At 53.1% G+C, this 27187-nt stretch overlaps 1 protein-coding gene and 1 long non-coding RNA gene across 10 annotated transcripts in view; one reads left to right on the top strand and one right to left on the bottom strand.

Annotated features, from left to right (window-relative positions):
- The first annotated feature begins 1861 nt into the window (after positions 1–1861).
- LOC131517774 (uncharacterized) lies at positions 1862–5002 on the top strand. Its single transcript, XR_009264830.1, has 4 exons — positions 1862–2373; positions 2510–3231; positions 3754–3868; positions 4871–5002. It is a non-coding gene; the product is annotated as an uncharacterized LOC131517774 (long non-coding RNA).
- The window catches only part of TRAF3 (TNF receptor associated factor 3), a 127658-nt gene continuing 105058 nt past the window's right edge, over positions 4588–27187 (bottom strand). For 8 of the 9 annotated variants that reach the window (XM_058740343.1, XM_058740344.1, XM_058740342.1 and 5 more), the window contains 6 exons: positions 25980–26060; positions 23189–23263; positions 21523–21615; positions 16760–16900; positions 11511–11685; positions 4588–10553 (listed from right to left, as the gene is read on the bottom strand). In XM_058740343.1, coding sequence (XP_058596326.1) covers positions 9982–10553; positions 11511–11685; positions 16760–16900; positions 21523–21615; positions 23189–23263; positions 25980–26060 — 1137 coding nt within the window. In that variant the 3' untranslated portion in view covers positions 4588–9981. The remainder of the gene's footprint in view (positions 10554–11510; positions 11686–16759; positions 16901–21522; positions 21616–23188; positions 23264–25979; positions 26061–27187) is intronic. The other variant, XM_058740350.1, reaches the window with a different exon arrangement.

Below are 27187 nucleotides of genomic sequence, written 5' to 3'. Positions count from 1 at the left end.
TCAAGGCAGAGAGCTTGGAGGGCGAGGCCCAAGAGAGGCTCTAGAGGGTGGGGTGGTTGGGTCTTGGGGACCCGGAACTTTCTGACCTCCTTGGGCAGGCCACGTCCAGAGACATTGTTCTGTCCGAAGAGGGCGGCAAGACTCCCTGGCAATCAGAGAAACTTCCTGGAAGAGGTGGCATTAAAACAGGATGAGGTCACAGCTGTAGCCACAGTGTGAAGGTTGCAGAACAGGATGAGTTGGGGCAGGTGGGCCGTGACACCCTGAAGGGGGCATCCTTGCCAGTGGCTGACGTGGGTCCAGATATCAGAGGGTGACCTGGATAGGAGCCCATGCTGAGGCAGGAGACAGGCGCCAGCCCTGCCCGGCCCAGCGTTGCCAGGAGTCCCTGCCACCTCAGGAGTGCAGACACGATACGAGGAGCGGCTGAACCCTGGCACAGGTGCCCTGTGTTCACAGAAGGCCCCGAGCTGCACGCACAGGTGCCCTGGGTACCCCGGTACACATGTGGGCACACACTTCGGTCAGGAGCTCTGTGGGAAGTAGCAGAAGGACAAAGTCCGAAAGTGAGTTTCTGCCAATAATCAGGAAATGCCGTGAAGCGGCTGCTTCGGGCAAGGTTGGATCCAGGGGCTCTCCAAGCTCTCAGTCTCTGTGTCTGTCTGCGGGTCTCAGTCTCACTCTGTTTCGGCTTGGCTGCCCTGGCTGTTGGTTTCCCTCTATGCACAACCTTCCCGTGGCAGGGAAGGTGGCCCCCAGGACAGCTGGACCCCACACCTCTCTGACTAGGCCGCTGGGCATGGCTCAGTGAGGTCTCCGATTGGTTCCTGTTTCCAACTGTGCCCCAATCGCACGGTGCAGGGTTGCCGTGCTCCGACTGGCCATCTCAGCCCCCACCTAGTGTGAGGGCATTGTGAGTGACAGCCCTGCTCCCCCGCCCCAGGGTGGGGGGACAGATCCCCCGTGGTCCCCACCCAGACTTGCAGAACCTTGGGGATCACCCCTTTCCACTGTCCTGCCCCCCTACCTTCTCTACAGCTCTGTGGGGTGGATCAGCCCAAGGACAGTCCCCAGCTCCTTCCCCTTCACCTTTGTCCCTGATTTGCTGTGTGACCTCAGGTAGGCTCCTGCACATCTCTGGGCCTTAGTGTCCCTCTGGAGGGACTGAGGCTCCAGCGTGCTTGGTTCTCTTCCTGCGCAGGGAGAGGAGCCGGGGTGGGGGGTGGGAGGATGGTGGGAGGATGAACAGCAGCCCCTCTTGGCAGGGCTCCTCCTGTCCCTCCGGTCTCCGCATGAAGTCACCTCTGCGGACAGGCCGTCTCCTCCCCACTGCAGCATCCTCCGTGAAGTGCCCCCGGGGCCCACGCGGTACCGTGGGAGCACAGGAGCTGCTCCTGGGAGGAAGGGATGGCCCATGCTCCTCCCAGGGCCGGCTGGTCACCCCCGGGCCCTGCAGTCCTGCACAGACCCCTGCCAGACTCTGGCCCTGGAGGACCCCTCATCCTCGACCCTGCCGAACTCCAGATTTCTCTCGGCCTTTCGTCTGCGCACACACTCGGTGCCAGGCCTGTAGCAGGGGCTGGGGCGCGGCCTTCCCGGATCTGCCGCTGGCCGGGGGGGAGGCAGGGGTTCATGAAGGACACGCCACAGCGATCCGAGCAGGGCTCTGAGCAGCCAGAGCATCGGGGACAGTGAGGGGGCAGGCCTCCGTGAGAAGGTGTGTGACCCCCCACCCCCACCCCCCAGCTGCCTGTAAAGGCCCAACAGGCTAAGGTCACCACAGGGCGTGCCTCCTGCCAGGCTGGTGGCCACCACTGGCTCAGACCACATGTCCCCCCCCCCCCCCCACCCCCATCCCCACCACAAGAGTGCCTTCACAGACTCCCTCGCATGCTCTCCCCGCCAGGATGCTGGCCTCTGGTCCTCAGACCCGGCTGCCAGCCCAGCCCCCTCAGTGCCCTAGGGGGCCTCTGAGCTCTGCTTTCCTCCAACGTCAGCCCTGAGGTCCAGGGGTCCACTGGGGAGCAAGGCAGGGGGTCGTAGGCTTGGGGACATTCAAAGCTGCCCCTGCGCCTCTAACTCCTTATCCAGCCCCCGAGGAACATGCCGGATGCCTCCGGGCAGCCCCGCGGCACTTACAGGTCCCAGCCGGCCCTCCATGGTGCCCTTGGACCTCCTCCGCGGACTTCCGTTCTCCCAGTGGCGGTGGTGTTTTTCACGGATCTCTTTGGTTCAGGATTTAGCTTCTGCAGCTGTCCGTTTTCAGGAAACTGGAAACACTCGCTCTTCACGACAAGCAAGCGCATCTCCAGGCCTTCGCCCGTCCGGTTCCGGTACCGTCCCTCAGGTCAGCGGGCGGGTCCAAGCACCAAGGTGAACCTCAGTCACGGAAGACCAGCAAAGTGCAGGGAGGGCTCCGGGGACGGGCCCCTCTCCAGACCTTGATCTTCTCACCAAAGACAGATCCTCAGAGAACGCAGGCGCACGGTGGACTCCGGCATCTTTGCAGGTTTGGTCCTCGGCTCCTGTGGGATGTCGCTGCCTCCGCGAGCAGGTCGATACCAACAGTGGCAGAGCCAGCAGCGCGGGGAGGCCTGCACACGTTCCTGCACCCTGGCTTGGCACGAGTTCCTAGCTGGCCCTGCAGAGGTCTTGGTTGGAGGGGTTCAGAACAGAGCGGCCCCACCCCGGCCCCCTGAGCCGAGGGAGGCAGCCCCCGGGTCACCAGGAACCGCCCGGTCCCTCCTCTCCTGGACCAAGCCTCCCAGGTCGCTGGGCGAGCAGGGCTGTCCCCAGTGCTGACTCGAGGACCAAAGCCAAGGCCGTGGGCCGGTCTGACGTGCTCCTACACTGTCAGTCCTGGCTGAGGTCTGGGATCAGGTAGGGGAGCTGCTCCGAGCACCCCATTTCTCATCACACCTGCCCTCTGCTGCCGGACAGCGGCCCAGATCTGCGGCCGCCTCTGCCCAGTGTCCCCACCGGCGCCTCCGGCCCAGGTGCAACCAGCAGGGGGTGCTCTTCTCCTGGGGTTTATTGCCCATTTCCCTTCCTGTAGGACTCCAAAAGTTTCCAAAAGGCTGAAAGCCAAGGATCCAGTTCTGAAATCCCAGCTGAGCCGCCCCCTCCGAAGGAGCTGGAAAACCCCAAGCACACATGGCCTTGCAGCTGCTGCTTTATGCCTCGGGCATCCCAGCCCACAGAACTGTCCACACCGTGTCCCCGGGCCGGGAGGTGGGTCAGGGCTGTCCTCGGGGCTCCCAAGGTGCCGCTCAGCGTCCCTGCTGTGGTTGCGACCCCGGTGGGAGCCCAAGGCTGAGCACCAGAGACACGGTTGGGGCGCAAGCCCTTCACCACAGGGTGGGGTGAACTGGGACCCTCCAGGCGGAGGGAGGTGGTGCAGGAACCTACATTAGGAAGGGCCGGGGTGGGGGAGGGCCCTGGACTCCCCACTGTATCACCCTGGCTCTGAGGGCATAGGGTGGGGAGGACTCCCCCCCCCCCCCCCCCCCAGTTGAGGGACAGCAGGAACAGTGTGACCAGAGAGCCTGTGTGGGACCCTGGATGGGGCCACCTTCCTGCTGCCCACAGTGCTAGTGGCCCAGGGGGGCGCAGTGGTGACATGTGGGGGAGCAGGGCAGTGGGGGAGGGGCTGGGCAGTTCCCAGGGACTTGGCACTGGTGCCGGAAAGCAGCTTCCACATGGATAATTTGGGGGTGCCCACACGGGCTTCCTGCCCCTGAGCCTGATCCACAGGACCACCTAGAGAAATGCTGAGCTGGGAGGAGGTCCTTCTGGCCCTCCAACCCCAACACTCTTATGAGAAGCTGCTAGAACTTGTCGCCTGGAGCCCCTACAAGCACCTGTGAAGGTCAGCGCTGGTACAGTTTTGTTTCTTGGTTTTTGTTTTTTCTAAGCGTGGAGCCCAGCGCAGGGCTTGAACTCACGACCCTGAGATCAAGACTTGCACTGAGATCAAGAATCAGATGCTTAACCGGCTGAGCCACCCAGGTGCCCCTGGTGCAGCTTTTTAATAACCACGTTCTAGAAAGGAGAGATGCTGTCCTTCCATGACAGATGAGGAAACGGAGGCTCCAAGAGCACAAAGGCCCACAGCCGATGAAGTGGTGGACCCGGGGCCAGGGGACACCAGGTCTGGGGCCCCTCCACCATTCCAGATGCCGGGGCACCGGCCTGACAGGAGAGTGAGGGCCACCTCCCCTGCTCTGGACCAGGCCACAGACTTGAGAGAGAGGCTGCCGGGACTCGCCGAGGTCAGAGCCACCGCCTCGCAGGGGAGGCCAGGAAGCCACGGGCAGGGACGGCTCCACAGTCTGCAGGGTCTGGGGCAAACCGAGCAGACGAGACCCCTTCTGCACACGTTAAGAACTTGGAGATGGTGACGGCAGAGGACTGAGCCAAGTGCGGGCCCTTCTGAGTGTGGGGCTGGGCGAGCACACGGGTCACTGCCAAGGCCACTTCTGAGAGAAGAACCTGGGAGGCCCCACGGAGGCGGGGGGGGGGGGTAGGGCCCCCCCACCCCAAGCCCAGGGCTCTGCCTGTGGAGACCGCGGAAAGAGGAACCAGGACTCCTTAGTCAGATTTATTTTCCTCGAATCAGACAGTTGAGCGTTTCCAAGTTTTGCATTCTACACTCTTACAAACTTTAGTTATTAGCATCAGAAACACAAAAACATCGCAAGACCTCAAAACACAAATAAATACCAAATAAAACCACACACAATATACAGTAAACAAAAATATAAAACATAATAATGCTATCAGAAAACCAGACATGTTGTTAATTCACATGAACAACATGATTATTGCTGAGCAATAACTCATACTGTCTTTTTGTTGTTTTTTTTTTTAGAAGAGCAGAAAAACAGGACGTGAATCACTGGTCACAATCACTTGGAGTGTCAAGATGGGGCCTCACAGCGAGCGGTTACTACAGACGGCAATTTTTAAAACAGGCGGGTTAAAAATACAGAGTCAAATGAGAGATTGGCCTTCTTTGGTCTTTGTTTTTGGGTAACAGAACTGGACGAAGAGGTGCGCCGTCAGGGAGATTGCGGCTCTAACAACGTCACACAATTGTCTACACGGGTTCACACACTTCTGTGATCACAGATGCTACTCTATAGGTAATTCTTGTAGAAATCCTTGGAAATAATGCCGGCGTTTGTGTTTACCAATTAAGTCAGTTTGCTGTTGAAGGTTATCTTACTTGTCTAATGGGGGACTGAGTTATAAAAACCAATCACCACTAACGGCAGGAGTGGCACAGCCATCCCGGACTTGACCCTCTTCCAATGCGACAGTTCGCGAGACTCAAGATGCAGCAGCGGAAATGAAAGGCAAGCACTGCTCGGCGCCACCAGGGCCTCCCCACACCAGACCGGCCACCTCCGCGCACGTGGGCCACGGGAGGCCAGGGGGCAGCACCCCCGGGGACCCCCACCCCCCGCTGGCCCCGGCTCCCCGGTGACGGCCTGCCCCGCCCGGCCAGACAGTACCGACGACCAGGTCACCTGCCGACACCGGAGCCACACACGGCCCTCACCCGACTTCGGCCCCAGTGGGCATAATTCTATTTTGGAGAAAATAAAGCTGTCGGGATTTGCAAATGGAAGACAGAACCATGGTCTCGGGCTGACAGGCAGATTTGGGCGACAGACCCCTCATTCACCTCCCACACGCTCACAAAAGGAAGGGGCTCCCCCCGGCTCTCCTCCACACTCTGAGAAAGGTCTGGACCAGAAGGAAGAAAACAGTATTGAACAGCTCTGCTGACCCAGAGAAGAGGGACTTCCCTTGGAGGGCTGAGGTTTGGGCACGAGGTCCCAGGAGGAGCGCGGCTCCTGACCGGCCCCGTGAACACTGGCGGAGAGGCCGGGAGCCAGACACGTCCGTGATGGGCACAGAAGGACAGTGTCCCCCCTCCTTCACGCACAGAGTAGGGAGGTGGCGTGCACCCCCCAGGATGTGAGTTGGGGGCGGGTGGGTTCTGCCACTCTGCCCACCTCCCTTGGGCAAAGAAATGACCCACCACGGGAACCTGCCGTGTTTAAGGGTCTGTCCAGACACCCCATCCCCTGCTGGCTGCAGGATGCCAGGCCTGCCACCGGTGGCCATGACACTGCCTGCTGATGACAGCTGCAGGCCTCACCTGGGACATGTGGCCCCAGCATGGGTGGCCAAGGACCCCGCCTCACCAAGGTGGGCCGCAGTGGTACAGGGGAAGCCTCGGGGGCATCGGCTCTGCCAGAGAGCCCCCTGGAATCTGGGCAGCATCGGAAGGGCCTGGTGGGGGTGGCCGCCACGGAGGACAGGCTTCCTGTACTCCACGGCCCTCTGGTGTCACAAGGCGAGGAAAAACTGGATCGGGCGGGAAAAGAAAGGCGCATCTGGGCCGAGAGCTCCCTTGCTCTACCTGCTGCCTCGCAAAGGCTGCTCCGGGAGGAGGCTGTGAATTGGGGCCACGACAGTGGCCCCCACGAGGCCTTCCCTGTCCTCCTGCACAGCGACCCACCCTCAGGGGGTCAGCGCCACCCTCTTGTAGGACAGGTCTTAGAAGAACAATTTGCGAGCGTTCCTGTCTCCTCTGTGTTACCTATGAACCTGGGACACTGAAAAACCGAACTTCTAGAAGAGGCCCAGGTGAGGGGACTCCAGCCTCCCCGGGGCCGGTCTAATCCCCAAGAGCCAAATGCCACTCCGCCACTCAAAGACTCCCAGCCTCTTGGGGCAGGCCCCTAACTCAGGCCCACCACGCCGTGTGCTCCCCAGCAGGTGCCCACCCATCACCGACAAGCCCAGCCCCGGGCCGCCGGCCCCCCAGCAGCCTCCATGGTCCGCGCAGGAGTGAGCGGCACGCGTCCAGAGAACCACACGAGGCAAGCAGAGACAGTGAGTTGTCTTCATTTCCGGCACGAGGCTGACAGGGAAGCCGACTGGCTTGATTCACACACAAGACTCGGTGGTGGTTTTTCTAAAGCGCTGGAACAGTTTTATCCCATGGGGAAATCTGTCACTTTTAGGAAACAGGAAAAGTGCACCCAATCCACACCGCGTAGGACACCGTTCTCTTGTTGCTGGGACCCTGGGAAGCCGGGAGGGTTGGCCGCTCGGGGACCGCAGCCGGAGGCCGGCGCCGGGTGGCGAGCACCAAACCGGGGCACCGAGGAGTCAGGATGGAAGCAATTCCAGGTGCGTCCATCCGGGCAGGTCCTCGCACTCGGGTCCTTCGGGAGGCTGCTCTCCGGACAAGTGCGCAAGAGGGAAGATGTGCACCAAACGGTGGCCAAAAGGCACACGACCCACCCCCCCGCTGTCGCCAATTATTTTCAAGCCACAAGATGAGGCTTCTGCACATCCTCACCCCAGGGGATGGCGCCAGCTCCTGATGCCACGTCCTATGGGCTCCTCGGGAGGAGGCCCAAAGGGCCCGTCATCTCCCACTAGGAGCGTGTGTGGGAGGGGCGACTGGGAAAGCGCCCCCCACCAAGGGACAGATGCTTCCAGAAGTGACTCCAGGTAGCCCACCCCCAGAAGAATTTCAACCAGGAGAGGCAAAGAACTGTTGTTGTTGTTGTTGTTGTTGTTTTACCAGACCAAGAGGTTGCTTTTATCTCAAATGTGTTAATATTGTCCACACTCTTAGTGATGGGGGAGGACGCAGGCATGCCACAGGCATGTCTCCGCTGGTAACCCCTGGCCTCAGGAAAGCCACCTGAGGCCAGGCAGGAGGGGCTGCCAGGCGTCCTGTCTCCCCTGGGTCTCCGGGGTAGAACCAGGGCAAGGTCTGGAGGAGGTCGGGAACACCTTTGAGGGACAGCGGTCCCGCAGCACCCACGGGTAGTCCTTCCTCTCTGCACGGGGACTCACGACTCCTTCTGGACAGGACGGAGGAGGCGGACTGGCCCTCAAAGCAACGGGGGTGGGGGCAGGGTGGAGAAAGTAAAGGAGATGAACAGACGAGCACTTAACTGCTAACGGGCGTGGCAGGTGCTTGGAACCGATGAGGTCACTTACGGAAGGGGACGGCGTGCGCTAGGAGGGCACTTCCAGCAGGCACTGGGGCGGAGGCACGCCCAGGGCAGATGGCAGCACCAGAGACACGGCGGGCCACCGGGCACCAGCCCAACCGTCCCCGCGTGAGCACGGGGGAGCCCAGAGGCAGGCAGTCTGAGGTGCGCGGCCCAGATGCGGTGGTTCACACACACTGGTTTAGCCCAAGGAGCACCCGTCACGTGTAGCACCCATCAGTGGTAAGAGCACCCAGAAGCGCGGCGCACAGCGGGGGGCGCAGGGAGGCAGGGCTCCGGCTTCTAGTCACAGTTGGACCATTGAAAGAAGGTAAACAGTGAGTGAGCTGAGAAGATGCCGTCTGGGCAGGCGCAGGCTGGGACGGTCCCCGGGCCACCCTTCCCGAGGGAGCGGTGGTTCCAGGACCCCGTCCGTCAGCCTGGGCAGGCCCCCCCGAGAGCGGCGGTCTCTGGAATGCTCAGAGGGTTCTGCTTCGTGGCGGGTGGGCGCCCACGGCCCAGGTGGGGACACGGAGAGGCGCGGTGGCTGCCCCGTTCCTGCCCTGGGGGTGGGCCCGCGCCCGTGCTGGGACCAGGCGGCTCGCTTTGGGGGCCCAGAGACTTGGAATCTGTGATGACTGAGCAGTGGAGGCTCCAGAAGCGGAAGCTGAGCCTGGCTTCCTCAGCAGGCACGGGGCTGTCTGAGGGCCCTTGCAGAGGCAGGGGTCTAGTGGTCGAGAGGAACGCCGGGTCAAACTATCACCTTTCTAGAGTTACAGTGAACACAAAGCCAGGGTCGAGAAGCAGCATGTCACATCTAAGGCACATAGACAGTATGCCACCACCTCTATGCAAAGATGTCGCCTTTGGAGATCGTTAACAGAATGCAGCAATGTGACAGGATGAAGAAAAACACACCTGCTGTGGCCTCCTTCAGCACGAGCCACCTGCCCACCCCTGGACCCTGGACGCCGAAGGCCAGAGTTGTCAGCAACAGAGAGCGTGTCTGAATACGTGGGGCAGAATTTTAAAAGCCTACAGGATTTTGTTTAGAACTCCAAAGTTCAACAAATGCCCTATTTTAGGGTGAAAACAATTATAAATCTGAAAATGATGCACAGCATCCATGAGCAGTTTCCCTTTCGTAATAATTTTGAAGTAGTGTCATTAACTACGACAGAGATTGAAGGTTACATTTCTAACGAGAAATACAGCAGGTTGAGTATGCTCTTTCCTATCACAAGTGATAACCAGCGTTTGATAGTTTACATTTTCTGCCAAGAAATATCAGTCTATCAACGTTTTAAAACAAAATGTCTGCAGTAACAATTATCTTAGAACTTCAAATTAAAAAATGATTCTGAATTCAGACTTCCAAAAAAGACCTAGGTGTACTTCAGGGTCTTCTGACAAACAAATTATTAAAACAGAGACCAGATGAGGCCTTAAAAATAGACAGTATACTATATTTGAAACAAGATTGCACTCTTGAATTTTAGAATATATTAGAATTGCATTATTATCTCATAAATTCTTCTTTTACTTAACATGCTGACATGTCCAGCTGTCCCCAGGTGTGTGCGTGTGCGTGTGTGTGTGTTTTCTTTTTTTGGTGTTCAAGTTTAAGGAAGAAAAAATCATGGTTCTTTTGTTTAGCATATATGTGTTCCACCTTAATTAACTAGATCTTTAAAAATGAAATGAAAACCTTCTCTGACAGCAGTATCTATCACGTTGGAGGATAAATAATTCTTCAGAGTGGAGCTGCTAGTCTATTAGAAAACATGTCGGGTGTGTCCTCACACGCGGCTCCTCCCGCCGGCCCGCGGCCACCTTCTGCTGCTTCCTCCGTTCCACAAGGTCCTTTTCTGAGCGCGAGGACCTCGGTGGAGACAGCCGGTTCAAACCCCCCAGAGGAGTTGCCTTCTGCTCAACCCACCTCCCCAGTGACTTGTCAGGGGTCAGGCAGATCCGAAGTATCCACTATGACTTTAATAAAAATGGTATCATCTTTAATATATGTCCCGTTTTCTAGCACAGTTTGGGCCACAAACACCGGGCAGCCGGAGGCGATATTCATCTCCCCGGTGGGTTTCTTGAAGCTGCTGCTGTTGGGGTCCGGCTTGAACGCGTCTCCCAGGTGACGCCGAGAGGACCCCTGATCCATCAGCATGAGTGTCACTTTCTGCTTGAACGGCCAAGGAAGCAGAGCATCGTATTCTCCACGCATGATGACAAAAAACAGCGACAGATGCGTCCCCTTGCCCATGCCATCCCCGTTCAGGTAGACCCTGGCACACATCTTATAGCCAAAATAGCCCGTGTAGAAAGGCTGGCTGTAAAGGGACAGGGTCTTCCCCATGACGGCTTCCTGCTTCCGCCGCTTGTAATCTCGGATCTTCCAGATCAGCACGCCATTGTAGCTGGCGGTCTCCAGAACCTGGAAGCGCAGATCCATGTCGGCCAGGCGGATGTCGTGGACGCTCAGCATCTGGTCGTGCCGGCTCAGCTGGGACTCCAGCAAGCCTGCCGCGGGTGAGGACAGATGGGGTGAAGGAGGCCTGTGAGTGTCAGGAAGGCTCGGGAGCCCCGTTCCCGCCAGCACCGGCACTAAATGAAATGGCTTTGGGGGCGAGGACCGGCACCTTCACGTGTCCTGAAACACGGGCCTCAGGCCCCTGCCTTGCTGGGCCCCAACACCCACGGCCACAGCCTGCTGGGATGCAACACCGGGGGTCACGGAGCCTTGTGCGGCGCAGGGCACGTCGCTGCGGCGCCTTCCCTCCGGCAAGGCACCCTCAGGGCCCCGTGGGGGCAGGGACAGGCCACCCTCTTGCTCAAGTCCCCCTGACTTCCGGCCTGATGCTTGGAGTCACCTGTACCCTGAGTGGCCTCTCCCCATGTCACTCCCGGTCCTCCGCTTAACCCAGGGGGTTCGGGGGCACAACCTCAGTCCCTCTGCACCAGTAACCCCGGTCACGCAAACATTCCGAATATTCACTCGGTCCCCAAAGCAGCTTCTAGATCTCAGAAACGCGCTGGCTGAGCGCGCCACCAAGTCTCCTGCCTCACCCGCTGGTCGCTTCTGTCCCCTGGGCCTGACAGCACAGCTGGGAACCTGCCACCATAGCAAGGTGTCCACCCCACACCCACTCTCTACCGCGCTGCCATCACACAGAGGGGGCGTGTCTACGCAGCACACATTTCTCTCACGAAGGCCTCTCTGGCTGGAGGGCATCGCACCTCTGCACGAGTAGCATCTCACCGGAAATCGCTGCTCGAAGGTGGCGCGTGCCTAACGCACCTCCCGCACCAGCTCAAGCCCCCAGACCTGGCCAGGCTTTTTTTTTTAAAAAAAAAAAAAAATTTTTTTTTAAATACGTATTTTGTCTCTGCCCCCGCTCTCTGGCACAGCGGTGGACTGGGACGCGTGCCGCCCCCTGGACCCATCCCACCCCCCTGCTCCTGCCCCGCTGCCCTCACCTGTGTTCCGAGCCGCCTGCCCGGCGCTTTTGTCCACACTCTCCAGCTCGGTCACTCGGTTCTGGAGGGACTCCACGCTGCTCTTCATGCTGTCTGCTTCTTCCCAGTTCTGCCGGAACGGGCGGATCTCTTTGTCAAGCTCTTTCAATTTCTCCGCCTGGCTGTCTATTACCCGCTTCCAAATCAAAGGCATCAGAAGGCAAAATGCAGTTAGAACTCTCTGAAGACGCTATGCCACCGCCATCGGACACCGGCTGGTTAGGAAGAGCGGCCAGCCCAGAGCTGCGCGGATGAGCCCGTGCCAGCTCTCACACGGGCACCTCACCTGTCACCCACACCCATCTCAGGGGACACAAGTGCCGTGGATCCCCGTCCCAGAGGAGGGGACCGAGGCACAGGGGCCCCACACCATTCTGTCTCAGGGTCTCAAGTTCAGGACATTGGAGGCTGTGGGAAGGTCTCCGTTTCCTAAAGGGCCAAGCCACGTGCAGGGGCCAACGTGAGTCTCCTCGGAGGCTGCCTGGCGCGGGGCAGGAGGGGCCGCCCTGTCTCCGTGGCTTCAGACAGCGCCCTAGAACCCTACCTGGGTCCCGAGAGGGGGCCGCCAGCACCCCGGCACCTGCTCCAGAAACCTGGCGTCTGCACGGGGCTGGCAGCAGGAAGAACCCTGAGGGCAGGTCTTCAGACCCTGGCTGAAACGGAGAGGCCAATCCCTAGGAGGGGGCTGCCCCCCACCCCCCACACCGGGCTCACTGTGGCCCCTGGGGACAGAAACATTACTGACAGACACGTGGCTGTTGACACAGACGCTGCATTTTATGCTATCTTAAATCATTCAGAAAGCCTTTTTTTTTTCCCCCCCCCCCAGAAACACATAGACATTTTAACAGTAAGCAGTGGGATGAGACCCGCCAGCTACGGCAACCCAGCCTATTTTCCAGGACTGGCACACCCACCTGCTGGATGAAGGGTTTTCCCTTCCGAAAAGGATCTGCGTTGTTTTGAAATGAAGCTGGGAAGGCTGGGGGGTTTGGCCCCCTGTGTGGAGCCGCAGGCCGCACAGGGGAGAGCCCCGGGCCTGCCGAGTTCACTTCTCCTTTCGGAAGCCTATTTTTAAACATGGAGTTTCAGCACCTTTGCTGGCTGTTAATAACCACCAAGGAGCAAACATGGTAGGTCTGGTTACTTTTTTGGGGCAGAAGGTTCGGTATTATTCTTCCTCTTCTTTCCAAGAAAACCCGGTATGAGCCAACTTTTAAAAAGCGAAGATGACTTCTATAAAAAACACCCCTGACCACACTGATGTCACTTATTTCTCTATGTGTGTCTGGAAGCATATTCACTTATTTATTTTTTAAAGTGTATTTATTTTGAGAGAGAGCAGGAGAGGGGCAGAGAGAGGGGGAGGCCAAGAATCCCAAGCAGGCTTCACGCCATCAGTGTGGAGCCCCAAGCTGGGCTTGAACTAACAAATCACGAGATCACGACCTGAGCCAAAATCAGAAGTTGAACGCTTAACTGACTGAGCCACCCGGGGGCCTCCGGAGGCACATTTGAAACAAAGTCTGTTTTCTGGGGACAAGACTCCGACATCAGGACGCCCGAACCCATAATGTATTTCTGATGAGAATCTGCAGTGGCTGTCACGCCCTCTACCCACGGAGAGTGTAAGCTCGGCTAACGTGGGTCCTAGAGAGTTTAAGAGGGGAGCTCATGAAAACCTGTGCAATCGACGGTGGTCCTGAGGGATGCCATTGTGTAACCTGGTGGACATGGGTGGACACGAGAGGCGGAGTGGCTTGGGATGAGCCACGCGTCACCTCTCCGCCTCGTGGCCCCGAGGTAAGAAGGGGGTGACGCCGCGATGCCTCCCTCCCAAGGTGGAGGATGTGCACGTGGTGATGTCAGGAACGAAACCGCAGTGTGAAATGAGGGCTGCCGTAGGGGCACGGCCCGGACTAGAGCTCAGGGACGCAGAGTTGGCTGGCGGGGGCGGGAGAGAACACGTGCACACACAGGCACGCACACCCACACGCACACGTACGTGCGCACACGCAGGGCTCTACCGAGTCACTTGAAAGGAGCTCCACGCACACGGCAAGGGAACATGTGCTGTTTTTAAACAGGCCCCTCCTGGGGCGCCTGGGTGGCGCAGTCGGTTAAGTGTCCGACTTCAGCCAGGTCACGATCTCACGGTCCGTGAGTTCGAGCCCCGCGTCAGGCTCTGGGCTGATGGCTCGGAGCCTGGAGCCGGTTTCCGATTCTGTGTCTCCCTCTCTCTCTGCCCCTCCCCCGTTCATGCTCTGTCTCTCTCTGTCCCAAAAATAAATAAAAAAACGTTGAAAAAATAAAATAAAATAAAATAAACAGGCCCCTCCTCTGCATAAATGGCACGGTGTCGCTCGTCTAAACCAAAGTCTAGAGTGCAGCCAATGTGATTTCACTCTCGAGGAGTGGTCTACACAGCCGCTGCCACGTTTCTGTAAGAACGAATCCTGAACGCAGGTGAGAACAAGAGTCTGGGAGCGAGAGACGGCACAGGTTGCAGGCTTGTAAACAAATCCTAACCGAGAGAGCTGCTGTCAGAGCATCAATTCATCAGTGTCAGGCACTGTGCACTCGAGGGCTTAAGCCACCGTCTCTCTTCCTGTCACTTGCACCATGGGGTCACCGGGACCTACGCACCAAACACTGTGCAAACAGGATGGTGCGGGTGGCACTTGGGGGCCAGGCGGGCAGTGTGCCACACGGCTTTGCTCCTGCCCCCGGGGCTCATCTAGTCTCTGCCAACAACAGGCCAGGGATTCAGCTGACATCTAGGTGGCCTTTTTTCGTTAAGAAAAACAGGTTCTTTGGGGCTCCTGGGTGGCTCAGTCAGTTGCGCATCTGACTTCGGCTCAGGTCATGGTCTCACGGCTCGTGAGTTCGAGCCCCGTGTCGGGCTTTGTGCTGACAGCTCGGAGCCTGGAGCCCGCTTCGCATTCTGTGTCGCCCTCTCTCTCTGCCCCTAACCCACTCACATTCTGTCTCTGTCTCTCTCAAAAATAAATAAATAAACATTAAAAAAATTTTTTTAAAGAAAAACAGGTTCTTTAAAAAGTAAAATATTAGGAAATTGCCTTTCCTGGGTCAGCAAAAGCAAACACACTCTTAAATTCCACTCCTTTTAACCAACATCCGTATATATCTGCGGCCCTCAGGAACTCTGCACTCCATGTGTCCCACCGTATTTGGGGTTTTAGGTCTAATGGAGAATCAGACAAGGAAGGAGAGGACACAGAGACTAACATGTCTGTCATCACCGTGGTGGTCCAATGCATAGGGCTGGGGGAGCACTGAGGAGAGCAGGGGTAGGGGAAGGGACGGGTTCTGATGTGAGGAAGGAAATGACGAGAGGTGCACCTGGGAGCCAGGCTCTGGATGAAGAGGTAGAGAAGGCTCTGGCAGGGCTGGAGGGAAGGGCCCCTGGGCCAAACATGCTTCACAGAGAGTCAAGGCCTCCAGGGCTCCAGCCAGAGGCCTTCCATCCACAGTCACGGAAGACTGCCAGCCCAGCCTGTCAGGCCGGCCCCACCGTGAAGCAAAGGTGAGCTTCCGCTTCCCAAAGCATTGCCCGGCTAGACGCAGAAGCCACTGGGGGAAATGCCGGACCATCCCAAGGACGTTTCAGTCCTCGGTGACTTGTCCCTGGCACTTAATGAGATTAGGCATTTCGAGCCCCGTGTGATCTGAGTCCCTTCCTCTCAGTACAGTCTATTTTCCTCCATGCTTCTCCCTCCATGGAGAGTGCCCGCCTACTTAGGACCAGTCGGGGCACCACCCGCATGACCACTCGGCCCCCACTGCTCTGCACTCCGGCAACCTGGTTCCCCCCTTTCTTTCGGACTTAGGTCTCAGCCGTTTATGAAATTACAAAAGTGTTAAAATATAAATCACACATGGCGGAATGACTAAATTCTACGAAAAAGTAAATTAAATTCAAACTTTTCACGTTGGAAGGGGGGAAATGGAGAGGATGCATGTGATAACATCAGAGGGTTCAGACAAGTGTCCCCGTGACCCCTCTGTGTACATCCTAATTTTATCTGGTCATAAAAGATGACGTATAAATGACCCCACTACTTATTCACTCTTTCTTCTGTCGGTGATATTTTTAACAGGTGATTTTCTAGCATAACGTGAACTTCCGTGTCCTTTCCACGCCGCTCTATGCACCCCAGGGCAGCCGCCAAGCTGCTGGCAGCCAGGACGCGAGTGGGGCCATGTAGGTGAGTGTGGCCTCTGGACATTCTGAATATTTCCATGGACACTCCGCAAAATGCCAGGGACCACCAGCAGGAGGCTTGTTGGTGTTTTATGTGACGTGCTTTTTTGGCCTGATTCAATACCAATGACTTCTAACACAACCTATTATTCCAAACGCTGTGTTTTTCCTCAACTCTGGACAACCGCAACATTTTAACACAAACGAAATTCAGGTAATAAATCTCTCTGCAACTTAAGCCACTGTGACTAACCTCTGCTGTTAAAGTGGGAGGAAAGCCATCCTCAAAGATGCTGTGACCCTGAGCTACTAGAAATATTTCACCTTCCAGTTAAGAGGGAAACACACCTAAGTAAAAACACTGAAAAGCCATTTTGGAAATGTAGGTGTGTATATGATGTGCGTGGGGATTAGTCTAACAAATGTATACTGCGAGTAAGCTGACGTACAGAGAAGATCTGCAAAATGATACGCTAACTGGGGCCCGTGTTGAGAACAGAAGGGAGGAGCAACATTCTGATCAGACCTCTTTACACGATCACCCGTTTCTGGCGAAGGCTGACATGTCTGTTCTGAGGTATGCGTGGATCGCTATCGTCAAACAGTGTGGGGAGAGTGTGTGTGCCTCTAGAAGATTCATAACAAAACAGATTGGCTCTGCTTCACCTTAGGAAGTGAAACTTCACGCAAAACTGCTCAGGAACAATATGAAATCTTAAATAATTTTTTAAAACACGGGCTTGAAGTCTTACTTCACCAGCAGTGACTCAAAGGCACAGAAGAGAGGCCTGGGGCTTGTGGTCCAGGGAAAAGGGGGGCGGGGGAAGAAAGAGTGGCCTGTGCCTTTCTCAAGGCTTAAGCAAGAGAAACAGGTGGTCTATCTGACAAAAGTCAGGGCCTTTGCTCAAACGTCTCACTGACAAAGTCCTGAAGAACAGACACGCTCCTCTACCCTGTGATCCAGCCACAGACATAAGCTTCTTACCTGTAAATGAAGTATTTTGGATTCATTATTTCGAAGCATTTCCTTTTGTCTCTCAATTTCAATTTCAAAGCTACATATCTGATTGTGCAGACTTTGTATGCTCTTGTTTTTTTCTACACTTTCATTCTGTAGCAAGGAAACCTGAAGAAGAAATTCGGCAATTAAGCAAACAAAACATGGTTTTATAAATTTATAACAATTGTAATAATAGTTGCTCAAATTTTTGCAATATAGGCCTTCTACCAGCCCAACGTAAGGAGTTCCAGAAAAAAAAAAAAAATCCCTTCATACGGAAATGGAGGTCCCGGTAACTTAATAGGAAATCCTACACAGGGTGTTTCTCAGACTCACTCCCAGTAATTAAATAGGGCGAGGTCCAGCAGCCGACTGAATTTCAGAATGAATGGGACACTCTAAAGTTTTTACTGAAAACGAATAAATCTTTCACCAGACAGGCTTTCAAACTTTGACCAGGAAACACAGTAGGAGACATATCCTTACATCTCGCCCCACTTGTACAAACGTTCGTGTGTGTGTGTGTGTCCCTAAGAAACAGGTATTACAAAACCATACTTGCCCTAACCATTCCCATGTTCCCTGATACTTTCTCTTTTATTCTATTTTACTTTAAAAAGTGCCAGTTGCCATCCACTAAATTGTCTCACTTCCACCCACGGGCCATACCCACACTCTGAAAAGCTTTTCCAGCATAATGGGAAAGCACAGTGGGAATAAAAAGCTATATGCATGCTTCAGTTAACCCTTAGGGCCAACTCCTAGCCCTCCAACAGAGACTTGAGGCTTCAGGGGACAGGTGCCCGGCCTGTCGCCCAAGATGACCTTCCACAAAGCTCAATGTATTCACCTGCAAGGCCACGTCAGCCCAAAGAAGGGCCTGCTGGCGGGGGGGGGGGGGGGGTGCAGTTCCAAGCCCACCTTTGATCTTTTCAAAATCTTTCTGGAAAATAATTAGCTCCCAAGAACCAATTTACACTGGTCTTAAAAGCCCCCAGGTGAGGACTCCGAGGCCAACTCCCATAGGGCTGCCTTCTCACAAGACTGCTCCCTGAGGCACTCTGGCCTTAGGAAAGGCCCCTCTACTGACAGATGTGTCTGGGCACAGCTGCTGCCCCCGAAGACAGAGGGCCCCATGGTGGGCACTGGGACAGCTCCATTCATTGTGCTCCCAATACGGACAACACCTGAGGTGACGGCCCAAGGGCATGTCAGGACAAACCCGGGTGTGATAAAGCACAGATTCCTGGTGTCCCTGTGAAGGCAGACACCTTTCTATATGCAATCTGCTCAGGCAAGCAGCACCTCTGGGCACAATCAGTCTGTTTTGTTTTATTTTATTAATTTTTTAATGTTCATTTATTTTTACGACAGAGCGTGAGTGGGGGAGGGACAGAGAGAGAGGGAGACACAGAACGTGAAGCAGGCTCGAGGCTCTGAGCTGTCAGCTCAGAGCCCAGCACGTGGCTCGAACCCATGGACTGCAAGACAGTGACCCGAGCCGAAGTCGGACCCTTAACCAACGGAACCACCCACACACCCCAGTCTGTTTTATTTTATTTATTTAAAAAAAAATGTTTTTAATGTTTATTTATTATTGAAAGACAGAGAGTCAGAGCATGAGGAGGGGAGGGACAGAGGGAGAGGGAGACACAGAATCCGAAGCAGGCTCCAGGTTCTGAGCTGTCAACACAGAGCCCGACATGGGGCTCGAACTCACAGACTGCGAAATCATGACCTGAGCCAAAGTCGGATGCTTAACTGACTGAGCCACCCGGGCGCCCCTTAGTCTGTTTTGTTTTAGAACAATGTGTATTTACTTGTTCAAAACTTGCAATGTCTCATGGGAAAAAATAACACTTCACTTCCCTAGGATGTTAGCACAAACAGACTTTCCTCTCTAAACCACGGTGTCTCATGCCCTTGGGCCCCTATAAGTGATGCAGACTGGCCATGTGCAACATCCCACAGGCAGGTCTTGCCTTTTCCAAAGTTACGATTCACTCACTCCCATCTCTCAAGGTAGACACAATTCCCAGACTCTATTCTCACAACCAAAAAAGAAATACCCTGCACGCAAGCTAACTTTTTTTTTTGGAAGAGAGAGTATGCGTGCACACACATGCAGACACACACGCATGCACGTGGGGGAGGGGCAGAGAGACGAGAGCAAGAATCTTAAGCAAGTTCCACCTAGTTCAAAGCCTGACTCAGGGCTCAATCTCACAAACCGTGAGATCATGATCTGAGCTGAAATCAAGGGTTGGATGCTTAACCGACTGAGCCACCCAGGCACCCACACGTCAACGTTTTTGATCAAAAATCTCAGGAGGGGCCTGGGTGGCTCAGTCGGTTAAGCATCCGACTTCGGCTCAGGTCATGATCTCGCAGTTCATGACTTCAAGCCTTGTGTTGGGCTCTGTGCTGACAGCTCAGAGCCTGGAGCCTGCTTCGGATTCTGTGTCTCCCTCTTCCTGTCCCTCCCCCACTCACGCTGTCTCTCTCTCTCTCAAAAATAAACATCAAAATTTTTTTTAATCTCGGTAATATCTCCAAAATCAATGGCAATTTTCTTTTCTGCAGCAAATCAAGCTACCAGAGGATGAACAGAAACATCTCACATTAATGAACATACATCATGCCACATTAAACTCTTAATTTCTTGATTTAGGGAGCTTTCTAATTTAAATTTTCTTTGTTTCTTTGTTTTACTCAAAGAAGCCAATTCCTAGGCACCTGCGGATCCCTGCTCTCACAGGAAAATCTACCTGGCAGGTGCGTTTCCGAGAAGCAGAGCATACCATCCAGGCGGCAGATGAAAACGAGTCCCGTGACCTTCCCCGAGAACCCCCTCACCGAGAGCAACATCTATCCCCGCCTATTTTGGTGGAGTACTCCACATTTCCTTTAGACTTAAGCTTTTGTCATATAGAAGATGGGTGTTTTTCGCCTGAGTGGCTGAATCGGTTAAGCGTCCCGACTCTTGATTTCTGCTCCGGTCACGATCTCACAGTTGGTGAGTTCGAGCCCCAAGCTGGGCTCTCTGCTGTCAGCTCAGAGCCAGCTTCAGATCCTCTGTCTTCCTCTCTCTGCCCCTCCCCCGCTCTCTTTCTTGTGCTCACATGCTCTCTGTCTCTCTCAAAAATAAACATTTTTAAAAAAATGAGAAACAGAGTATCAATGAGACACAGAGTCCTGACATCTATGCCTATAATTTTTAAAAGGCAGAAACAGAGCACATTTTTTAAACAGAAGGGGAAAAAAAGACTTACCAATAAACCATCACTCACTCAGAGCCACTGCTATATGTTCACGAGGAAGCCATCAACGACTCCTCTAACACAACTTTCATTTCACCGTTAAATGAGACCCTTCTTCCCGCCATACGGGTGCGTGTGTACATGTGACATGCCCACCCTTCTAACGCTTCTCATCCTCAGCATCAGTATTTATACCAAAAAAATACTTTATGTCAGAGTTAATAAAAATGTTTTGATTTAGAATATTAGACTCTATCAAATACATTTATATTTTAAGTTGGTTGAATTTAGGGGCACCTGGGTGGCTCAGTCGGTTAAGCGTCTGACTCTTGGTTTTGGTTCAGGTCACGATCTCACGATTTTGTGAGTTCGAGCCCAGTGTCGGGCTCCATGCTGACAGTGCGGAGCCTGCTTGGGATTCTCCCTCTCCCTCTCTCTCTGCCCCTCCCTGACTCACGCTGTCTCTGTCTCTCTCAAAATCAATAAACTTTAAAAAATTGGTTAAATTTAACACAGGAAGCAAGGTATTCAAATCTCTACAGATCTTCAGAAAATAAACAGGCTGCTCGAATTCACCTTAGTGTCCTCCTACTACAAATTCTCAGTAAATGCTTCTGGAATACTGACATAAGTTTTTATTGTTGTAGAGAGGCCACAATGAGAGATCCTATAACAACTTCTTCTCTACTGATTCTTGGAAGTTTTCACCTTTTCCTCATGAAAAGAGGGCCTGGCCCAGCTGAACGCCACGGAGTAAACTCCCCTGGGGAGACGTACCACAAGGGGAAGGTGTGAGGAGTTCCCAGCCCCACAACTGAGGCCTCTGGAAAAGATGCCCGCTGGACAAGTGCTCCCTGCTCCAAACTTCCATAAAGTGATAGCTCCTACACTAGGATTAGGAAAATGGCTTTTCCTAGCTGTCTCCTAGGAAAGACAGAGAAAGCTGAAGCATTTAGCGCTGGTCACCTTCCAGATTGGGGGTTGACAAACTTTTTCACTAAAAAAACCAGAGAGTAAATATTTTGGGCTGTGAGGTCTGTACAGTTTCTGTCTCAGATGCTAAACTCTGCCTTTACAGTGGATACGCAGCACGGACCACAGGCAAATGAATGAGCACGGCTGTGTTCCAATCAAACTTTATTTATAAAAAGATGAGGTTGATGGCGAGAGAAAGGAAGGTTTGGAAGTTTGATAATCCCTGTTCTAGGTCAATGCTAAGGTAACCACAATGTGATTGAACACAAACAGACAAAAAGGCACCGCATGCTTGCTCGGCAATTAACAAACAAAGACCAAACCAACCCAAACGCCTTCATCATTTATAAGCTCCGGGTCATGTGAAATGTACTTTTTTTTTTTTTTTTTCACATTCTCCTGATACTGTTTCTTTTATCCAAAACCATTAATAACTATAAAAAATATTTTCTTCTTTAAATGATTTGAAGAGATTATTAAAAGCCAGCAAAAGCTAGAAACAGTGTGGCGTACCTTTTTCTCCAGAGAATTACTCCACTCTTTCAGTAAGTTGACGTGCTGCACCGCGGAGCTGGCCTCATGGGCCTTAATCTGCTGGTTTGTCCCCTGCGAGAACAAAGATGCAGCGCATCAAGCCGACGTTCCCCCCCTCACGGAGTGCAGCAAGGCTAACACGTGACCTAAAACCAGCTCTAAACAGGAAAAAGGGAGCCCTCTCCACAGAAAGCTTTCCAAGGGCCATGCTCGGGGTGGGGAGAAGAGCAGGTGCCCTGCAATTAATTCTACAACAAGCTCAAGTTCATGCCTTTGCTCCCCAAGCTTCTTACCAAGCACCTGCTCATCTGTGTGTCATACTTGTAATATCAAGAAATTAAATCTTAGACCTATCATTTTCGGTTTTTTAAGTTTTTTCATTAAAAATGCACACTGAAAACGCTTAGACACCTGCGGTTACAGCTAGCTACCGCTACAGCAATCTAGTGGGCACGCAACCAAAGCGGGATTCTAAATAATTTACTAAAATATTAGCTTAGTAGTGAAATACACCGTATTACAAATGTACTGTTCCTTGCTATTCTAAGTATATTTGGAAAGTTACATACAAAACATAAACAATCTACAGAGTACATAAGATGGAGACCATTTTAGAGCAGTAATAGTGAGCACATGAAATAGTACTTCATATATTTAAGGAAATAATTGGAATGAAAATATAACTTGTTTTGATACTGGAGAATTAAGAAGCCACAGAAAGCATTTTAATGATCTCCAAAACATATACTCTGTACATAGAATATTCATATATATATGTTGATATAAGTATCGCTATATATAAACATATATATATACATACACAGAATGAATGGTACTACATACGACATAACAGTGGTGAGGGCCCTGTCTCGTTAAGAGACTGAGACAAAGGGGAAGCTACGGTCATTCTTACTCTTATCTTCTAAGAAAATACTGAGACGCCAATATCTCTGTACTGAGTTCATAATAAATGTTATTGCTAACACACAAAATTAAATATGAAATACTTTAATTGTAATATATACTGCCCTCTGGTAAGTTTTAAGATTAAGATATACGTTTAAATGAAACTCAGTTCAAATTCACTAGCCATCTCGGACGTGTTAAAAAGAAAACACAACAAAAACAAAAACCCCAGAGACAGGTTTCTCGCAGCACAGCGTGGCAGTGACGGAGACGCCCTCTCCACGTGGCTGTGCTGGGAGGCGTGGCATAGATAACATGACACGCGTCTATGGACACACGAGAGTGGTCCTCGCGACCGTGTGCTGATGCGCACACCGCTAAAACCGTGTCTGGGCCGTATCCACCTAGACCAGGTTCTGTGACACTCTCTCTGGAACCACCCCCGCCCCAACGGTCAGTTCTACGTGTCCCGCTTCCCAGCTGGTTTTAGAGGCGGCTGTTCTCCTCACGTCCTGACCTCCTTCTCGGCACAGGCGTCCCCCTGAAATCTCAGAACGCCACCGGCCTGGGGAGCGAGCACCCGCGGCTGCTGCGTGCGGCCTCTGTCACCCACGCAGCAGGGCGGCCCCGCCCCTGCAAACACTGCAAGTGCAGAACCTGCCCGAGAAGCCGCTAACATAGTAACTTTCTCCCAGGGCAGAACGTCAGTGACGGGGAAGGATAGATGTTGGATACTGACCTGAAACACGCAGCCATAGCGCTTAAAACTACAGGTGCTGGGGGCATTGACGCACTCTGACAAGTGCGCACTCAACTGCAACGGGAAAGAGGCGTGAGTTGTGGCACAGGCGCTCGTACGAAAACGTTCAAACACAGTAAGGGCACAGAGAGCATCTGGTCTGCACTGTCACCAAGGGGGTTCGTCCGCCACGGGCGAGCATACGTCCTCTGCCTCCTAGACTCACCCGCAGTAAGTGCACACTGCTGCCACGTGCATACACATACATACGCCAGAATACAGAAATACAGTTACTGTAACATTTCTCAAACTTGCAGTTTCTCTAGAACAAATCGTTCCAAATGTGACATGCCGTCCGTAGCTCCAGAATTTAAAAAAGAAAGGGAAAAAACGTGAACTGAAATGAACATTTAAAGACTATAAACAAAAATCGCATGAAACACAAAAAAAGAGAAAGCATTCAGGATGTAACTGGGTCACACACCTAATATACGGTACACAGAGAGAACTGTATTTTCAGAGCAAGCTTACACGATGTACCATTACTCTCAATACTCAAGATAACGAGATGAGTTTTTCTTCTTCTGAAAAGACTTTTTTTCCCTCTGAGTGGCCATAAATTCATGGAGCTTCTCACAGATCGCTAGGGTCATTCTAACAACATGAATCTTAATATTGTCACGTCTAATTGGTAGAAGAAAATTAGGAGAGATTGGGAGAGGATAACTCATCGTGGTAAGAAAACCCCTTTGTTCAGCTTAACTGTTGGCAAATCGTCAAATAAAAACAACTTATGATGCCCCCTCAAGAGAAAAGGGAATTGAAATGTCTACATTTTAAAGACATGGCGCTATTCATTAAGCTAATACAATTTAAGGACAACTTCTTTTATTGAAGAAATTCTCATCAGGAAAACTCTAGGGGTAGATCTTCTTTATGGAAAACAATTAGACCCTGAGTTAGGGAAGTGGGTGTCTAAGCGCACCGCAGAGCCGGCCCCGGGGAATGTGTCTCCCCGCGTGCAGGCACACACACACACGTACTCCCAGAGGCGCATGGCCGTGCCCTTCTATGGCTCTCCTCTGTCCGGCAGGATGAAGAGTCCTTGAATCCTTTTCCTTCAGGTCAGTATTTAGGACAGAGAGGAAAGTGCTCTTTTGCCCTGTTGCGACAGCCACAGAGAAGGGCAAGTGGGGGAGCCTACGGGCCAACGTCTGCCAAAGGTCTCTGAGCCTGGGCAGAGTCGTGGTGGTTACAGGCCTGCAGCCTAGCACGCGTGATGTTCCTCTGAGCGCAGGCAGGAAGCTCTGGCCTGCGCCTGGAGGGAAGCACCCAAGAGGCAGATGACAGGGGACTGGCACAGAAATGGAGCATGAGACTGTGCACGGTAATGCCAGCTTAAAATTTTTTTAAATATGCTCCTTCAGTGCCCCAGTACAATCATGAACCCATCCAGCTACCACTCCTAGTGGTAAAGCAGGGATGCGTGTGTCTGATGTTGATTTCAGGGCACTGCCATAAAGCCAAGACCGTGCTTTTCCCTGAATTGGCTACCATTGCTCCCAGAGCCTTCGCCATCGTTCTTTACGGGAGCGTTGGATAGAGACAAGAATAGTCTACAGACCAAGAGCATCGTTCACCAGAAACCCAAGATAAATGCAGGTTGAAAGATTTTTAAAATAAAAATAACTTAGAGGCAAATGGAGTTAGCTTCTGTCCCTAGAGATAGCCCTGAGTAAAAACTTCAGAAGGAGTAAAAACCCGGGTCACCACGTCAATAGTTCAGACTCTTCATCCATTCACTTTAGCAGAGGGACGTCATAGTTTTAGAAATCTGTATGCACTTCCGCGCTACTCCTGGAGGCACATCCAGGCCTAGGGACCCCTGTCACCAGGCAACGCCCTGCCCTTCCCTAGGACAGTCACCTTTTGGGAGGATGCACTGTGGGTGAGATTGGTTCTGGGGCTCCTCCAGGCCACACAGGTCCTCTTGCTCAGTGGGGACATGAGACACTGACCCTCACCTCCCCAATACCCAGTGGTAAAATTCCAGGCTGTTGAAAAAGGCTGAGGTGAGCAGCCTCCTTTGATCGGAGCACCTAGGCCCAAGGGGGCCTACGGGGGTGGGGGCCAGGGGGCACAGGTGCACACTGAGCCACGGGAGCCCCAGATGCTTCCAAAACAGCAACCAGAGGGGCTCCAGGTCAGTACTGGATGCAAAAACATTTGCGAATCCCTGGAATTTTTCCATCTGGTTGTATCCCGATCAAATTAAGTTAACATAACGTAATATGTAAAATCTACCCACCCTCAAGAAAGCGTACCGAGGGCACCGGGAGAGGCTGTGCAGGTACCTTCTCACCGACCCCTGAAATGTGGGCCCCCTTGCTCCTTAGCACCAACCCCATGCAGTACATGTGGCCAAATGGTTCTGGAGTGTCTGTAAAGTCATTTAGTTTGAGATAATCTTACAGTAATTCCTATTTTACAGATTAAAAAATAGCTTCTTCTTTGGGAACCCAAAAAGTTACTACCTTTGCTTGCACTGTAAAGTAATTCCGGCCTCTCAATTCTTAACATTTGGCTCTGAATTTAACCACTTGCAGCTTCTATTTGCTTGCTTCTGAACTTTCTTACGCCCCAACAAATGGGTTATCATTTGTCTACTACACGTATCAGTATCGTGATCTGTAAAAACTTTGGCTTCAGCTACTGGGAAGAATGGACTCTACGGCACACTAGTCCCGAAGACTTCACCAGCTGCTGAACAGGTCCTCTCCACGCCGCTTACCTCACTCCTCAGAAGGGTCTGGACACTGCACTTATGGGGGCAGGACACCACCACACAGGGACACTCAGTGTCTTCGTGTTTCTGGAGGGAAAAAAAAAGGTGTCATCAGCTTTGAGACATACAGCCCATCTCCCTTCGGATCCTACCTCCACCTCTGTCACCACAAAGACCCATAGAACCCTCCGCTCACTGTCCCTGTTTGGTGTCATTCTAACACATTTGGAGGAGTCCTCACGTTCAAAGTTTAAGAGCCCAAAGGTAAGGTGTCTCAGGAGATCTGCATCACTCTGACAGGTGAGGACAATCTCGGGAGCATAGTCACAAAGCTGCCTCCACGGGGCAGCACCTCTCTGTGCCCACACAGCCCTGACACGAGAGCAGAGACAGGCTCAGCCCTCGCCGTTGCTCACGCTGCAGCCCAGTGTCCAGCGTCTGCTCACAGATCAGGATGGTTTTCCTTTGGCCTCTCAGTTTGGGATCTGGAAATGATGCTTCTCCAATATTTCCAACAGTGTGAGCCACTGGGTCTTTAAGTTACTGCCCTGAAACCTTACCTAGGTTATCTTTAATGCATGGAAAATATGGACAAATTTTGGTTTAGTCCTATTTTCCCCCCTAAAGTTTATTTATTTTGAGACAGAGAACGAGAGAGAGCACGAGTGGGAGAGGGGCAGAAGAGAGGGAGAGAGCGAATCCCAAGCAGGCTCTGCACTGTCAGTACAGAGCCCGATGTAGGGTGAACTGTGAGATCATGACCTGAGAGGAAACCAAGAGTCGGACACTTAACCTACTGAACAAACCACTCAGGTGCCCCGCTTTAGCCCTTCTTTGGATGGTACAAATTTCAACTTTGGAGAGCCTGGATGATGGCAACCACTGAACCCATGCCCGAAGCACCTGCTGGGCATCTGATCAGTAGCAAAGTTAGGACATGGAACCCAAGAGCCCTGGAGAGCACCACCAGACATGTGACGAGAGGCCACCAGAGAGAGACCGATGTAGGCAGGAAACACACGTGACCGCAGGTCACATGACACAACATGTGGGACAGGCTCCTGGGGGCAGCATCACTGAGCAAGAAGGGAGCCCGGGTGCTTGGGTGTTTTCCTCTGTGACCCTGGGACACTTCTGATTCTCCTAATCCGGTTTTCCAGATTAGGGCTCCACAGTTGTGCTGCTGCGAAGCTGAATGACGGGGAGGGTGGCAG

This window comes from Neofelis nebulosa, chromosome 7 (assembly GCF_028018385.1).
Source record: "Neofelis nebulosa isolate mNeoNeb1 chromosome 7, mNeoNeb1.pri, whole genome shotgun sequence".
Lineage (NCBI taxonomy): Eukaryota > Metazoa > Chordata > Mammalia > Carnivora > Felidae > Neofelis > Neofelis nebulosa.
This window is presented reverse-complemented; position numbering and strand designations above follow the sequence as displayed.